General features: G+C 33.5%; 2 protein-coding genes across 10 annotated transcripts; one reads left to right on the top strand and one right to left on the bottom strand.

Moving 5' to 3' along the window:
- Nucleotides 1-694: 694 nt before the first annotated feature.
- On the top strand, nucleotides 695-3,423 carry LOC111313604 (uncharacterized). Of its 5 annotated transcripts, none has more exons than XM_022914278.2 (7): nucleotides 695-953; nucleotides 1,251-1,446; nucleotides 1,560-1,610; nucleotides 2,190-2,419; nucleotides 2,778-2,903; nucleotides 2,990-3,052; nucleotides 3,121-3,423. In XM_022914278.2, the coding sequence occupies exons 2-7, from the start codon at nucleotides 1,272-1,274 to the stop codon at nucleotides 3,127-3,129; spliced, it is 654 nt and encodes a 217-aa protein (XP_022770013.1). In that variant the 5' UTR covers nucleotides 695-953; nucleotides 1,251-1,271; the 3' UTR covers nucleotides 3,130-3,423. The 5 variants fall into 5 exon arrangements, with proteins under 5 accessions (XP_022770013.1, XP_089609380.1, XP_089609379.1 ...); XM_089753254.1 differs by having other exon boundaries at nucleotides 812-953; nucleotides 2,966-3,052; nucleotides 3,121-3,325; XM_089753253.1 differs by having other exon boundaries at nucleotides 812-953; nucleotides 2,199-2,419; nucleotides 2,966-3,325.
- An 816-nt stretch (nucleotides 3,424-4,239) lies between these two features.
- LIG6 (DNA LIGASE 6) lies at nucleotides 4,240-16,171 on the bottom strand. Of its 5 annotated transcripts, none has more exons than XM_022916234.2 (19): nucleotides 13,725-16,166; nucleotides 13,375-13,492; nucleotides 13,174-13,255; nucleotides 12,863-12,965; nucleotides 12,670-12,766; nucleotides 11,976-12,078; nucleotides 10,817-10,945; nucleotides 10,240-10,287; nucleotides 9,871-9,968; nucleotides 9,722-9,787; nucleotides 8,826-8,985; nucleotides 8,558-8,665; nucleotides 8,192-8,241; nucleotides 7,034-7,068; nucleotides 6,855-6,916; nucleotides 6,553-6,714; nucleotides 6,369-6,457; nucleotides 5,536-5,635; nucleotides 4,240-4,370 (listed from the first exon to the last, which is right to left on the bottom strand). In XM_022916234.2, the coding sequence occupies exons 1-19, from the start codon at nucleotides 16,048-16,050 to the stop codon at nucleotides 4,329-4,331; spliced, it is 3,978 nt and encodes a 1,325-aa protein (XP_022771969.1). In that variant the 5' UTR covers nucleotides 16,051-16,166; the 3' UTR covers nucleotides 4,240-4,328. The 5 variants fall into 5 exon arrangements, 4 of the variants coding, with proteins under 4 accessions (XP_022771969.1, XP_022771967.1, XP_089609377.1 ...); XM_022916232.2 differs by lacking the exon at nucleotides 4,240-4,370 and adding an exon at nucleotides 4,423-4,922 and having other exon boundaries at nucleotides 13,725-16,163; XM_089753251.1 differs by lacking the exon at nucleotides 4,240-4,370 and adding an exon at nucleotides 4,423-4,922 and having other exon boundaries at nucleotides 11,988-12,078; nucleotides 13,725-16,163.
- Between the last annotated feature and the right edge of the window lie 1,263 nt (nucleotides 16,172-17,434).

Here is a 17,434-nt window from a genome sequence, read left to right as displayed (position 1 = left end):
TTTATATATTTTTTAGTTTTATATTTAGATTTTTTATATTTTTATTAAAATTAAGGTTAATTTCTTCAAAATTATTTTTTATAACAAATTAAAAATTAAGATAACGATCAATTAATTAATTGAATCAAATCGGTTCAATCAATTAGTTCAATTAAAATTGAAATATGAATAACTTTTTATATAAAATTACATTGTATGTTGTTAGATGCAAATGAAAATACCACATGATTATATCAATATTTTAACTGTTATTTAATGCAAAAAATTTCTCTTATTCCCATAAGCATTAGTATTTTAAGTCGAAATACGTAAATAAAAAAAGTTTGGAATGTGCTCGGCCAAACCCAATTTATCATGGACCACTAAAATGTATTGGGTTTGATATGACGTGGCTCCATTGGTCCATGGATTACAAGTCCTTTGTGCCTGCTTCTAAAATAGTGGACGGTGCCTAAACAGTCCACATTTTAATCGTATTGGACCAATCCTACCTGCTACAGTGTGATACTAAATATTGTTCGTATGATCTGTTCAATCCGCTTATTTTGTCACTTCTAAGTTTTAGGTCTATTAGGTAATGCACTAATCTCAAGAATAAAAAATGTTAAGATTAATTTGATTTTTATTAAAATTAATTGAAATATATGCAACATGTAAGTTATTTGTTAATGAATCAGCATTTTATTTATGAATTATATAAATCCGCAACAGCGGGCATGCCTATTTCTAATTTTAATTAAAAAAAAAAAAAAGAAGAGATTGGGAGAAATACAAGAGCCCTCTTGTCCGTGGGCCATTACTCAATTTGATGAAGAAGGGCAGATCTAAGGCCGAAAGATCACATTTCTTGCTTGACCGTTTCACTTTACCGATTCCCCTCAACCGAAAAGGCAGCCGCGCTCTCTCTCTCCGGCTCATCCCTCTCCTGCGCGTAAACCCGTCGCCAACTCTTGGTAAGCTTTCTAGTTCATTTGACTGGAGAAAAATTTTTACACTCCGTTATCTATATTTTTCTTTATAAATGAATAATTTCAAAAACTTTCTGTGAATATTGAAATTTGAAAACCCTTTATATGATTGCTTCCGAAGGCATCTTCTGCCTGACTAATTACTAAAAAGTAACGATATTTTTAACCCGAAAATCAAAAGTTAGAATATTTGAAATTATGAACTGACCTACTCATTAGAAAAGAACATTTAATCTTTAATATCTGTGCATTCCGTTTTTAACCTTGTTTATGTTATCAAAGTATCCAGAAAATCAAAAGAAAATGATAAAGAGGAGGTTCTATAAGTTTGAACATGGGGATAAAGATAATGTGTCGGATTCATCTTCATCGTCTTCGGACTCTGAACTTGAAATGGAAGCCACAGAAGAATCAGAATCAGATGAAGAAGAAGTTGTTCATATGAAAGAGAATGATCAAGCTTGCTCTACATCTTCGGGTTAGTTACTTGGGTTTTAATAAAGGTTTTTTTTTTTTTTTCGATTTTTTCGACTTTCTTTTATGATTGTTACTAATTTCTGATTTGCATTTCATATGATTGTTTGGTTTCAGGATATGAGAGTGAGAATATCTCAGCAAATGAAGTTGGTGTTGACTCAGCAGGTATGATTTTACATAATTGAATTGAGAAAGTTCATGGTGTAGTACTTAACATTAAAAAAAAAAAAAAAAAACCTTGGGTTCATAAGTTTTGCAAAGGTAAAAAAGAAGTCTTGCTTTTTTCATGTCAAACGATAGAAGTCATGTATGAAGTTCGCTAAGGATATCGAGTAATAAATTGTCTGTCTGGTCCATATGTAAAACTTGTTCTGTTACCTGGTTCATCTGAAGTTTTATTGAAACCATTAAAATCTGTTATAATGTAACCTGACTCTTTCTCTATAAATGTGACAGTAACACATAATAATCTTATCCTTTGATACAACAATCTTCTTCAGTTTTTACATATTTATGTAATTCAAATTGATGTATCTTTCTCTGTTAGTATATTTTAAGGTATTTAAAAGTAGGAAGGGCAGTTGTAGGTATGTTATCTCATATGCTAGACGTTAAATCATTAGAAGTATTTAACTTGCCATGACTATCATTTAGACAGTATGTAACTTTGGCATGCATTGTTGTGTTGATTTCAGAAAAGTGCCCCTTTATTTTTGTTGTGGTTAACATGATGTGGCATTTCAGGTCTTATAGATGATGATAATGATGAAACTGAAGATGATAAACATATATTTATCAATGATAAGTTATGTAGCAAACGGGAGACAAAATTGAATACCGCAACCATAGAAGAAGCGCTGCCAGATGATTTCCCAGCCTGTATACTGAAATGTAAATCAGTTTTTAAGTGCAAGTTATGTCCAAGAATTGTCTGTTTGAACGAGGAGACTATGAGGGCTCATTTTAAATCCAAGGTAAGTCAGCTGGCTAATTTGTTCTTTCTTTATAACAAAATACTAGATAATTGCATCAACAATTGAGAAATCATATGCCAATGTTCAATCTAATCCTGAAAGGCTATTGACTATTTAAAAAAATCTAAATACAGTAATTGTCAACCTCCTAATTGATGAAATGATAAGAAATTATATGTGGCACTTCACACTTTCACCATTCATATGTGGTGCCTACATGTCTGTTGATAGTTCCAGTTATCATTTTTATCATTTGAAGCTTGCCAACTGATCAGGATGAAAGGAATATGAGTTTGCTTGTTTGGTTTTACATAGGGTATCTGATGCTGATCTAACAAAACTTCCTTTATCATTGTAGAGGCATGCTCGTTCAGAGAAATTACTCAAGGAAGGTAGGCTGAAGACTATGTTCAACAGTGATGGGGAAATTGAGAATCAGGAGACTGCAGCAGAAACACATGCTTCAGTCAATGCTGTTGCGCAGGTTGGTTTGTCTGAAATTTGACTTCTAGATTGAAGATTGAATATCCATGTAAGAAAGAAAAGTTCTACGCCATTGTCTTGCTCCAGGATAAACAGAAAAGGAAACACAAAGGAGGATGTCATCGACGGGGGAAGGGTTCAAAAAGGAAGGTAACTGATATGCATTTGTTTAGGTTTTTTAGTTAGAGCCTAAATTAATTCCCTATCAAAAATTGCAGAGAACATGAGAAGAAAAGCAGTTTTATAGAAATGCAGCCAAAAGGGGGCGTAAGAATGAGAATTGAAAGCTGTTAAAAGAATAGACCAGCGAGTAGTGTAACAAATAGTTTCCCTTCAGTTCTGCGGAACAAAGTTATGCAATGTAACCATATTGCATCATGTGAAGCTTTAGGTTTTCCATTTTTAAAAATTCTTTCGGCATGTCATTCGCCTTTCAATTTCATTCATCGTACTTTGGGTTTGGTTGTAAGACATCTTGTGCTCATGTTCAGTTATTGAAAGAGCTCGGAATTTTGGGTTAACCGATATCTGGCTTTGAATATGACAAGATGGAGACAATAATTATAGAATAATTATTCAATCGCAATTTAAAATCGTATGGAGTTTATAAAAAATTTATATGAAATTAATATTTACAAGTTATGGATTCTTATATAATTTTGTCATAATATGAATAATTGTAGAATTGTAGTGAAAAGAATTGTAGGTGAAATGTTTTTCCAGGGAAATTTCATTTGTAATTCTTTTAACTATAATCTTACTCAATCACAATAAAGAGCTATATATTTTTATGGACATATAATTTTAAAATTTGATTGGTTAATTGTAGTATAATTATTGTGGACAATATATTCATACTAGATAAATGTTTTGCTACTTGCCGTTTGGTCGTGCAATCATATTTCTAATTTTTATCGGCTCAGATATCTTTTTCATCAACTATCATTTTTTCCGTTAAAAACTATAATCATCTATAACAAAGAACAAAAAAGAATGGAATCAAAATCGTGATGGACGTTTTTATTTTGGAAATAAGTTTAACAATTTTTTTTTCAACTTAGTTTTTATCAATTCTTTTAGCTGATGAAAATGTAGGAAAACCATTTTTGTTTCCTATTTTCTTTTTAATTTTATTTTGATTAAAGTTAACTATTGTAAAATTTTGAAATGAGGATTGATTGGATGTTGATAAGCGTATAATACTCATCACAAGCTTTTAAATAATCATGATGTGATAATACATATTTGGTATTTAATGTGATATGTTTTTAATAAATGCTTAAAAACTCATTTTTATGATCATTTTAATATAATTTAAACTTTTCTTATTTGGTACATGCAATATGAATTGCATATGGAGGGATAAACCTATTCTTATCCCTCCTGTTTCAAAACATAAAAACCTCCAAGATGAAGTCTCAAACCTCTAACTGTTGACATGTTCCCATGAACACTTCAGGCTGATTCCCTGAGATAAAGGGGAAAAAACCACTAAAAAGGGTTAACAACTTTCATCTTTGCAAGGCCACAAGGAAGTATTAGATAGGGTTTCACTGTCCAAAACATCATTTCCTGCACACCCAAATTCAACAACCCTACCTCTGTACAACAACTATCAAAGAGTGTTTGTTACTTGTTTGAAATACTCTCTGATACCGGCGAATACAACAACTAGGAAAACAAATTCTGTACAGAAACAATAAAACAGTGTTCAGTGCTCAACAGTCACATCCATTTTTCGAGTCTGAGAATGAAACATATCAGCTATATCTGCTGCCGTGCTACATTCCTCAGGATTTCTATCTGACACACAGCAAATGAACCTTGGGAATCTTATTGAGATGCCACGGGAGGGATGAACTAAACCTATAGCAGCCTGATGAACTGGTGACACAGTGAAGTCTGCACCTTTTATTTCCCAAACAAGTTCTGGAGAGAACCACATATCAGGCACCTCAGATGTCTGATAGTAAGCTGGCTTTTTGGCTAAGATCCTATCGCCAGAAAAGAATTCTTTCATCTGAACTCGATAAAGAAAAACATGCGTGTCATGTGGATGATTCTCGTAGCATAACATGCAAATTCAGGGTAAAACAGCAAGAAAAAAAACATGAACAACGCAACTTATATGCAAAGAGCAATGCTCGACTGGTAGTATCTTCAGAAAGAAATGGTAAAATTCACGTGTGGTTTCTTCGAGGAACCATCAAAGAGTATTTCAAACAAGTAACAAGCACGCTAGTTAACTATATTATAGCTAAGAATTGACAAATAGGAAAAAGAAAAACACCTGCTATATAGATGTCTTACAAACATAAGGAACCTGAATAAACCTCTATATCTACACACTCATGCAGTCTTATCTCAGATCCATTTCCTTTACTCTACCATTGTAGAGACCGCATCATCAATACTTCAACATGTTTCCAAACAAATCTCCTAGTTGAAATCTTGATGTAGCCAATATCAAAAAATTTTGTGAAATTCAGAAACTAAACTAGTTTAACATAAATTATAACTACATCTAAAGTATAGTTCACTGCTTGCAAGATTTAACACCATATCCTTGGTAACATGCAGAAAAGGTGTGCACATTCTAAAATAATACAACAATCATTGACATCCCAACTTACCTCTTTGTAAAATGAATCAGAGAACCCAGACATAACACGGCATACACTTTGATAATCTTCAGTGTCTGGGTTGTAACATGCCATGAGGAATGGGCTGTACCTGCAAGAAACACATAAAATAGCTAAAAGCATGATTTCGTAACAGAAAAGGGTTCACTGAAAGCATACGGCAAAGACATAAAGTATAATAAATCAATATTTCTTGATTAGAATTCAATCATCTGCATCTTTTTGTTTGGCAATATATCAATATACTTCATAAAATGCACATCCCTCCAGCTCACTTTGAGTCCAAGTACTTGCTAAACCTCCCAGCTATTAGAACATCAGGTCTCTTACAGCTCACAGGCTATTTATCACTTGATGTCAAAATTTAAGTTTACAAGTGCCAGCAAGATTCAAGTTTCTGCACACCTGGGATTTTATAAGTTATCAGGTCAAAATACAGATGATTCCAAGAGTCTCTAGGAGAATAGATTTATCTTCTTTAAGTCTATTGGTTATTTACCTATTTACTAATTAGTTTCATATATGTAATTCTAATCCTAGTATGTTTAGGAGGGCACAGTTTGGATCAATGGAACCATGACTCTTTTTGCAGTTTCTTCCTAATAACTACTAAAAATCAACCTAGGCAGATCATCCAAATCTGCACTTTGTCAACATCTGTTAAGAATGGGGGATGCTATTCAAAGTTGCATTTACTCTTAAAATAAAAACACTTACTATAGACTGAATAACTTTTCCCTCTATAAACTATTGCTAATTCCACAGTTTCAAATACAGCATGAAGCATATTAAACTACAGCAAAGGGGAGAAAAAAGGTCATTACCATCCTGCTTTTCTCCCATTACCATGCCAAGCACCAATTGGGACTAAATCAAGGGAGTCACCTAATCCTTCCACATAGTCTCGCTTCACCTAAGATAGAACACCAAGCAATTGGATTCAATATTTTGCTATCTTCCTACTCCTTAAGCAGTTAAATGACTAAAAAATTCCAGTAAACACAAAACCTTTAACCATGTGTCACCACGCTTTGACGGAAGGTATCCAGCATCAGTATCTAAGGATTTAACCATAATTCCTTCACATGAACACTGCAATGCATGTTCAAGGAAAGAGTTCATCCTAGTCAATGTGGCCTCACTGGTTAAACAAGCATCATTTGCTTCCACCTATCAAGCAAGAAACCATAAAAATATTAATCACTGGTCAAACAGGCATCATCTGCTTCCACCCATAAAGCAAGAAATCATAAACAATACTAATCACATAAAAATTTATAATCCATAACAGACAAGCCCAGAGCACTCACTGTAATTTCTTTGGCATATTCAAAATGACCCAGCTTCTCATTGAGAAACAAATCCTTCAAACCTAAATTTTTTTAAGCATGAGAGGAAAAGGATTAAACTTACAACCTGCAACACTTCAATAAGAGGGGCTTTGAAAGAAATTAACCCAAAAAAAATTTGTGGGAGGGGAAGGGCATACATTTCCTTCTTTGGCGTAGAGGAAAACCTAACAGCCTGAGATGGAAATTTTTATCATATATTTTAAGTTGAATGAAAAATAAGAAAATAGCAGCATAAATAAAAGGGCAACTGATTCAAAATATAAGGTGTTTTATTCAGATAAAGAGATTCATGTCTACGTGAAGATCTACACCCTTTTAGTCTAGAACAAAAAAGCTTAACTATAACAATAGCCAGATTGTAAGTGACTGACCTAAGTTGAAAAAATTATAGGTTGATAAAATTGTAAGACTTACTGTATGTGACAGAAGTGAGTAAAAATTAAGTTTCCAGAATTTATTGTTCAGTTGCTCCTAATCTTTCCCCTTTCATAAATTAATGGTAACACAGTCAATAGAATCTTCAGTCTTCTCGAAATTAAAATGCAGAAGTAAAATAGTGGGATAATATTTCAACTACATTAACCAACCTCTATCTTACCTTAAAAAAGAAAAAAAAGTTTACAAACACTGATTGGACTCATAATAAATTGCTAATAAATCCCCATATGCCACAAGGACACTCAATACAATTTGATAGGCCTTCTGATGGAGGAATAAATCTAAACTGCATGAAATCCATGTTAATTATAAAAAGAAAGCCCTGGTGCTCAAGCAGTTTCATTTAAATGAAGTAGCTTGTACTGCAGTTGACTATGCCATCTATATGGCATTGGAAATTTGGCAGGCTATTGGGATGATTAGAAGTACTTTTGAAAGTATTTTTGTCAGGTACGAAAAGTGTTTGTGGTCAAGGTGAATTCATCAAGAGTGAAATAAAATGCATTTAGGGAATGCCCATTTTGAAGGCAATAATATTACAAGCCAAATTTACATTATTTTATGAATCTCTATTGCAAATTGTGCAAATGCATGTATTTTGTCAATTAAAGAGGCACAGAGGAAAGATAATTAACTGCTAAACATATAGAAAATTCTATTCTTATTCAAATTATACCAAATGTCATGCAATTGATTCATTACTAGTGATTATGGGAATGCTCCCATTGTTTTGAGTTCATAGAATCAGAAAATACTCCTGCTATAACTTGTCCTGGACTTCATAGTTTACATATCTACACAGATGTATGTCAAGAAAAAACTAAAACAGATTCCAAGAGAGGGTTCAAGATATTTACTGCTCTCCATTAGCAAACATGATGTCAAACACAAATACGCAAATGTCAACCTGCATGTAGCAACGATATTAGAAAGAAACATCAAAATTTAACTTTAGCTACAGGAAATAAAAGTTAAACTTATAAGAGAAGATGATTGAATGTGAAAAATATATACTGAAAGAGCCTTTAACATCTTTTAGAAAAGCACAAAGGAAATAGGTATCTCAAATAACAATAAAGTGAAACAGCTATGCAGATCCCCTGTGCCACAAGATTATTTTCAATTTACTTTGATGCTTGAATCTTGCATCATCAAACTTCCGTCCCTTGCTAAAAGAGCTGTAAACCATAATCGTGTAATATTACCACGAGCAAATAAATCACCTTTATTTTGTCCACTGTGACCAAAGAATCTTTGCTCCCTCTTCCTCTTGAAGATAATTCTTGGAAGGACATGAGCTTGTGACCATTCTTCCTATCTATTGCAACAACCTGAAGCCAGAACGAAGCACCACATTAGCAACATAAAAGAGTATTTTCTCCCACTGAGATGTACTGCAGCTTAGTTAGGTTTGAAAGAATAACCACAAAAACATAGAGGAAAAACCAATCTCAAAGAATTAAAAGGCATCTTGCTTTTAGACAATCTCACCTCAGCATCCAATATGAAAGTCTGGGCAGCAGGCTTACAAGACTCCTTAATTATATTAATTAAATCAGGAAATCTTACTGTTGTTTCATCCCCATTTCGTGAAAAGACACGCACTATTCCATCAGCCAATTTGTGAATTTGGGCACGCTGACCGTCATACCTGAAAATTACATGCACATGGAGCTACTCAGTCATACCAAATAAATGAGAAAACTACGAGATGCAGAAGCATCATGAAAAAACCTATAAGATATGCCTTCCACTCAGTTATCCAACTAATGCCATTCAAGAATAAACGCAACCACATTGAGTGAACAAGAGAATATAGGAATGAAATATTCTAAATATGGTACAGTATAGCCCTAAAGAGTTGAATGTCAAGATATAAGGCAATAAAGCCTGGTACTGCATAATGGAGTATAGAACTATCACCATTCACCCATCTAACTTCCTTCACCAATAAATAGGAACATGGTTCTATGGGATGGAAAAATCTACAGAATCTTTGGTCATGTAAATATAAATGGTATGAAATGAGCTCCTTTCTCCTAAGTACTGCATAAGATCTAAAGCACATAAAACATACTATCGTTACATCACATTCCCACTTGTCCTAAGGCATGATATGGTCATAGCCAAATATTATTCCTAACTGTCAGTTCTGTCACAACAACCTCACAGATTTCATCAATATCAACTATGTATTATCACAGAAATTAAGAATAACACATTATACTCTAATCCTAACTCAATAAAAACAATAATAAAAACTACGTAGGTATATTAGCCTTACATTTGTTCCTTCCATATCCAAATATAGCAAATAATGCACTTTTAAACTTAAGGAAATGTATATAATCCATCAAAAGATCAAGAAAAGAGTGAAAAGAGCTTACTTATATTCACATGTAAAAGCTTTGTTTTGAAAAAGCTTCAGTACTTCTTGAACCCCATTAGTAATTCTACCATCACAGAGGATAAAACCACCCATACATATTAGTACACTTTCATGTATATTAAAAAATAGAGTAACATGTATACATACTTTGCTAGCATGGGTTTAATAGGTATTCCCGGAACCATCGACAAGATTGAAGATGAAAATGCAACCCCTTCCTTCATTAGCGAAGGAACAACCAAATCCTGTTAACAATGCATCATCAGCATAAATGTACAGCAAAGAAAACATATTCTATCTTATGTCATTTTCAGAAGAATGAGAAGGAAAAATCTGGCATGTGCAATGTGTAAATTAAAATGAAACAGACTCTAATTTACAATAAACAAATATAGCAAGAGCAAAATAATGCATGCATACACATTAACACGCGTGGATATGGAAATTCTGGAGCTGTTAAATTTAAGAAAATATTATATAGCTAAGAACTTTGATACAAAATGCATAATCACTTACCAAATTCGGAAGTACATTATATGCTTCTATTACTGCTGCAGAAAGGTCCTGACAAGTAACCGAAAGATCAAATCAGAAATAGAAAACGATAACAGATGATCCCTGGCATATAAACAAGCAATCCTGAAAACAATATTATTTATATGCAGATAAATCTAATAGATGCCTTTGGTAGCATGATTCTTTGCAGAGGACATGAGTTTGAGCCAAACAGCACAACAACAGATTCATCCTTTCCTTTCTTTTCTTTTCCTTTCCTTTTTTTTCTTTTGTTGGGTTGGGTTAGGGGGTAAAATTTAATGCAGTCATTATTTTTATATTTCTCACCCACAGTGACAGTGTAAACCAACAAGCACAAACACTTGCAGACTTTCGCTATGTAACCCCCTGCAACAAATTATGAAGCTCTAATGCCCATCTTTTATCACTTTGATTTTTGCTTTTAAAGAAAAATCTAACCCTGTAAACATCAAGTCTTCATTAAAAGATCTACCATTTGATATTAAATTCTTCACAAAACCAATCTGATATTATAAGGTCAGTTTACTTATTAGTTTATGATTAGCATCAATCAAACCTGAAGCTTCTCTTTTAGACTATCTACTGTTGCTTCATGATAAAGATTAGGAGAGGAAGTCATGACAACTGCTTGAGCCAACGCAGGCAGAATTGTTTTCATCATTGCTCCAATTCGCAAATTCCTGACCTGTATGTACCACGATTTTAGAAACTGATGAAATTGCAAAGCAATTCAATGCTCCTACGGCATATTAAGAATTATGGCCACAAGGAATCCTTCATTCATGCTCATGTAGTTTTACAAAATGTACAAATTCAAAGATCTTAACATGCCTCCAAGAAAATTGCTAATTCATTTCATTATCAAGCATGAGAAGGTTGATAATTCTACCATTGAAAATCCCAATGTCAATCACAGAGAACAATGGGCATGCCAAAATAGCAGCACAGCATAATGTGTTCTTTGATCACATCTACCATACATGATACACCAATTGAAAGAAATTCAAATTGACAAAAGCTGGTCAAATGCACGTAAAGTCGTAAACTCCCATCTGATACACAAAGGAACTCACTTATCCAGGTTTTCACAGAACATGTGCGTCTCTAGACACTACATAAGCTTCTAGATTAAAACCAATAGTAAAACAGTATCCATGCCAAGCCCATCAACTGCACTTAAACGACAGCCATGCAAAGAATAGCATCTTGCAAATCAAAGCCTTCCAAATTCCAAATAAATTATCTCTCATCTCAATTATCAGATCACTATCCAGAATGTGAGCCAATCAGAACTGTCTCTTCCAGAAACTGGTGCAAAAGCTTTTCAGGTTCTACTCTAGCAAGAGACAAGGCTCACACTAAAATATCACTTTAAATGACTATCTTGCACCACTTCAAATTGCCAAAACCATCAGTCTAGCAATGCTTCATAGACTCTGTTATCATTTACTGACCCGCACTACCAAGCACCTTGATGCACGTACCTGTAATTTAGCAATACCACGGGATTTTTGAATTTCTTTCAAACAGCCAAATAAAGAAATTTTGAAGTGTTTCAAAAGATACAAAAAGTTTTGGGATATAAGAAAAGAATCACAGCCTATTCAAATAAACCAAGTAACCTTCTGTTCTCACACTGTTGCATATTAGATAAATACATAAATCAAAACAAGAATTGCCTACATACAAGGTAAAGAGCATTTTCAAAATCTTACCAAAGTTCTCACCAGAAACTTCATCTCCTTCTCTCTACATGATCGCATAAGATTCACAATAAGGTTTTTCTTCCGGATGGTACTGCCACTGCCTGTTTGTAAACTGATAAATGCTATATAAGGAAAATGAGAAAAATAGAATATACATGACAAAGATTAAAATAATACAACAGAAAATGATAAGCATGCTGCTTGTGTAGCTAATAGCTCCAGTAATCAAATTTTAAAATGGTACCAAATGGATATTAATACATGGAAAATTTTGACTGAATTTCGCTTATTTTTCAAGAAGACAAAAAGCTGTGGCAAGGACTTGCTTTAGTGCAAGAATTTGCAGGTATAATCATATGCATCAAGCACTCAAGTTTCCATGAATAATTATTCAAACCCTGAGTTATTTTATGGCATCATATAGAACATGAAATCTCTAAGGATACAATCTTTTGTCTATCGTCAATAGAGTGGTAATAACATTCTGCTTCTTATTTGTTACATGACCTAGAAAATCAATCCTTATGAATAAAACAATCTTGTGTCAAGTTCTCCATGAATTTTCACTACTACTGCAAATTAATATGACACCCTTCTAAATTTCATACATCTCAGGAATCAAGTCAGTATCTAGTCACGGCATCAATATTTAGTAATTTCATAATCATTTATTATTACAGGATCCATACTGAGCTGTTCATACCTTATCTTCCGGAGCACAGACAATACATCCCTAATCAATAGTGGTGGTGGAGGAGCAAGTAAAGTTTGAGTTTGCCGGCATGCTTGTGCAACATCACCTTAGACCAAAATAGGTTGTTAAGAAGGTCTGCAAAAAATAATTATGGCAAGAAAAGACTAATGCAAAACATTAAGACGAAACAATCTACTCCTACCAAGATCACCCATATCATTATACATATCCCTTATTTTTGACCTGCTAGTCCCACAAGCTTCTTCCAGTGCAGATGTAACCAAGCTTCCGCCAAGATTTAATTCCTGCATCATTAGTACAGCATGAATGCATCTTGTTTATTGTGGTTTGCTGCTATATCTCTCCTGAAATCCGGTTTCTTATTTGTTTAGTGATCTAGAATAGTACAATTTGAGAGAAAATCATCTTTGAGAAATAGCACGCAAGAATTAATTACTGTGTGAAACAGCAAAAAGGAAGATAAGGGCAGGAGAATAGGTGAAGTGGACTAACAATATTTTCATGGTCAGCAGCAATTTTGTTGGTGCACAGATACACAGCAGGAAGCACATCCTCTGGGGACAAGGCCAGCAAACTTGTTGAAAGAAAACATAAAGGAAAAATGGTCAGCAGTCAGTTATAAGTAATGCAACATACACTTTGATTCCACAATCAAGAAATATATATAAATAATAAGATACAATCTTTACCAACCTTCTAAACATGTTGCAAAGCATAGAAGTAGCTTTGATCTTGCCCTTTTGGCCTCCAACCAGGTCAAAAGTCCGTGCAAGATGGACATATGGAGCAGGCTGACCACATCTCCAGCATGCTGCAGGGACATCTCAGTAGCATTTTATGAATAAGCTGAGAAGTTCTATGAACTTGCCTCTAAAATAGAGAAACCAAAGATGCGGTAAAACTAGTATAACTCAGAAATCTGCCAAGAGTTTCAAAAAGATAAAAATAACTTCTAAATATATGCTACCATGCTCCAGGATTAGTAGAATTTCAAGATACAATACTAAGAAAATAGTAAATTAAAACAGCTTATTGACACCAACCATGCTCTATAGGTTTATATTTATCAGGCGGCAATGATACAAGAGTTGTGTCAACATTTTCCACGGGTTGTCTTTGCAAAGATGACTCTGCCATACATCTTGACTCCTCTGGAACAGGCTTGTTTTTGCTAACAGAGCAATCATTATTACAGCTCTGGACCTGAACTGATTTGCTAGAGAGTACCAAATTTTCTGTATTCTCACCATGGTTCACCTCAGGATTACTATAATATAAATCCAGTGCCTTGTTGATATCTCCTTGGGTTTTCTCAAGTAAGGTGGCCACATAATTTCTTGATGATTCCTTGGCATTTATTATCTGAATAAACTGATCTATTTTCTCTAAATATGATTTAGTCAAATTACTAGGTAAGGTGCTTTCACCTTTAGGGCATTCCTCATTTTTTTGACAAGTCCTACCACCTTCAGAGTCATCAGCCAAAAGTTTACTGAAGAAGCTTGTTATTGTAGGTTGCTTTGACCCACTAGATTCCAATTTTGAATTGCTTTTTAATTTCTTATTCAACTTATTCTCAGTGTTTTTCTTCCTTTTGCCAGGAGATATGCTACTCTGAACTGAAAGTTTCAAACTAGGAGACTTGCTGGCTTCACTTAAACGAATGCTTACACTTTCACGTTTGCTACTTCTAAAAGGTCCTGAATTTAAAAGTGACACAGATTTGTTAGGTGACCTGGCCAGGGATGTGGAATCAGAAGTTCCAAAAGCAGAGACTTGCTCGTATAACTCAATTTCGCGTTCATAGAAATTAGAAACAGCTTCAACAATATTCCATCCTGAGCTGCTAATCAAATCTAATATCTGGTCCCTGGTGACCCATTTGGGCAAACATTCCCAAAATTCCTCAATGATTCTCTCTCTTTCCTCCTCACTTGGCATAGTTGAATCATGTGAATCAGGTTTGTGCACAGAAGATGAATCATTCAAAGTAGTATCTATATCATTACTCTCATCTGTTTTCATTTCTGATACATTTCGCTTTCTCTCCATGTCCTTTTCCTCATTCAAGCCTGCACTAGCATCCACTTCAATTTTTTCTACACTTTCACAATTGCCACGATGAAAACCCATCAGGAAGTCCTTCTTATTGGCCATTTCATCAACCAACCCAGCAAAGTGCTTTCTCAGCTTATCAGCATGCTTACTGTCAAGCTTCTCGATGTCCATGCCAACAGTAGGAATAACCTTCTTTGGTTTCAAAAACTTCACATATTCTCTAAGCTCATCATAATTAGAATGCTCGCTATATGGGACTAGATGTATCTCAAATGTATCCTTAGACCTCACTGCAAATTTATTCCGTTTGACTTCATAAGTCCACCCGGTTGGCACAAAACCAATAACCTTCTCATACCCTTTTTCCACCATAATCTCCTTCATTCTTGCAAAATTCGGCCGAAAATACGGCCAAGTCTCACCTAACACATTCCAACCAACGACATGAACATCACTCTCACTCTCATCTTCTGTAAAAACTCCATTATCCCCATACCCCAAAACACGCAAAATCTCCATTTTCCTCCCATCCACACATATCTTCCTCTTACATCTCCGTGCAACCTCAACCAAAATCTTCTCTTTCCCAACAACATAAGTAGCAACAAGAAACAAAACCCTCTCTTTCTCAAATTCTTTTCCTATCCTATCTACCACACTAACTACATAATCGACCGATTCTTCTTGAGAAGGAAACACGAATTTCGGATCACAATAAGTAGTATCTAAAAAAATCGCATCACAACCAACAAATCCATTCAAATAACTATTCATCTTCATCGAATTACAATAACGACAATCACCCGTGTGAACATACCTTTCAAAGCTCCCGTTTTTAGTGGGAACTTTGAATAAGAACTGCACTGCCCCGGGGCAATGATTGGCGTCAATGAGAATGACCTCACAGCCATCTACTACAACTGGGTCATTTAAAGCTAAGGGGAAGATGAAATGAGGCGGGATTTTAAGGATTTGGATGAGGAGGAGGGAAGTGGTGTGGGAACAAAAGATGATGCCTTTGGACCAGGAAGGGGAGAGGCCGGAGTAGTGATCGGAGTGGAAGTGGGAGAGGAAGTAAGCGGCGGAGAAGCTGATGGTGGGGTAGCGGAAGGAGTCGATGAGGAAACGGGTTTTGGGGATGAGTTTGGAGGGAGGGAAAGAGGAGGGAATTGGGGAGAAAGAGAGGTTGGGATGAGGAGAGTTTAGCGCGGTGAGATAGAGTTGGGTCGAATCTAGGGTTAGGGCTTTGGCGGCAGCAGTGGTACTGCTGGAGGATTGAGAGAACATTTGCGGTGCTTTGCGTGGTGGCATGGGGGTTTAGGAGTGGGAAAGGGGCATTTTTGAGCGATTGATTTGGGAATTTTGAGAGTTTGGGGAGTGTAGCGGTAGGCTAGGCTGTTGGCGCCAAATGAGTAGTTTCTTAATTGTTTTTTTATTATTATCTCTCTCTCTCTCTCTCTCTTTCTCTTTTCTTTTCGTTTTTATTTCCTCCGAATATTTGTCATATATTTGTCTTGATAATTTAATTTTTTTAATCAACAATACAATTTATATTTTTATAAAACGTTTAAGGATCTCTTCAAATTTTGCTGGGATTTAATCTATTTCTTGTATGATTTTAAAGAATTGATAATATGATGAGTTTTTAATTTTAATGATTAAGATTTAGTTTTTACAATTTCAAATATTAAAAAAATAAATAATATAATTTGCAATTTTTTTATGTTTATTTAGTTTAGTTAAAATTTTTATAAAAAATGCTTTAAAAAATTAAAATAACAAATAACAAATCATATATCATATATTATATTATATTATATTAAACATATATAGTTTTCAGATAACATTTATTGATATGAAAACTTACATGAATAGCTTCTTTTTAAGATACGTAATTATTTAAAATTTTAAAATTTAATTAAAAATTAATTTAAATTTTAATAAAATTTTTTTCTCTTATACATCATTTCATCTCAATTTAAAATCAATTTTAAAGTAATTATTTTTTTTAATTTATCTACACTTAACATGTTATTTAAATTTATTAAAACTTTTAAAAATATTATTTAATATCTTTAATATTTTTTATAAATAATCTTTTCGTTATCTTCAGCTTTTAAATATATTAGCCATAGATAAAGATAATTCTAATAAACAATCCCTAGCTTTAAAAAATAGATTTAGATATATTTGAATTCAAATAAAATTTAAATTTAAATTAATATTTGTCATAGACTTTTAATAGTAATATTTTAAGAAAATATGAAAAAAAAAAGATATAAATAACATATCAACTTCAATAAAAGCTTCAATATTGATAGTTTTTAGTTATATATATATTTTTTATGTCTTATAAAGTATATGAGCTAAACGTATTTTTCTTACTATTAATTTAATCTTTTTTTATTAGTATATTTTTACTATAAGAACTAACATGCTTTTTCTTATGATAGGTATTATTTCACTAAACATACTATTTACTCTATCAGATAATTTTTTTTTTCAAATCAGTTGTAACATTTCTTTTTTCTATTTCTCAATTCATAATAAATGTAATTAGAACCCAATTAAGCTAATATCTTTTTTATTATGATTTAAAATCAAATAAAAAAATAAACTCAATAAATTTGTTTTATTTATTTACACAGATAAAATTATAATATACAACTAAATAACAGTAAAAAAAAATTTGTGT

Source organism: Durio zibethinus, chromosome 23 (assembly GCF_047325235.1).
Source record: "Durio zibethinus cultivar Kanyao isolate XHJ-2024 chromosome 23, ASM4732523v1, whole genome shotgun sequence".
NCBI lineage: Eukaryota > Viridiplantae > Streptophyta > Magnoliopsida > Malvales > Malvaceae > Durio > Durio zibethinus.
This window is presented reverse-complemented; position numbering and strand designations above follow the sequence as displayed.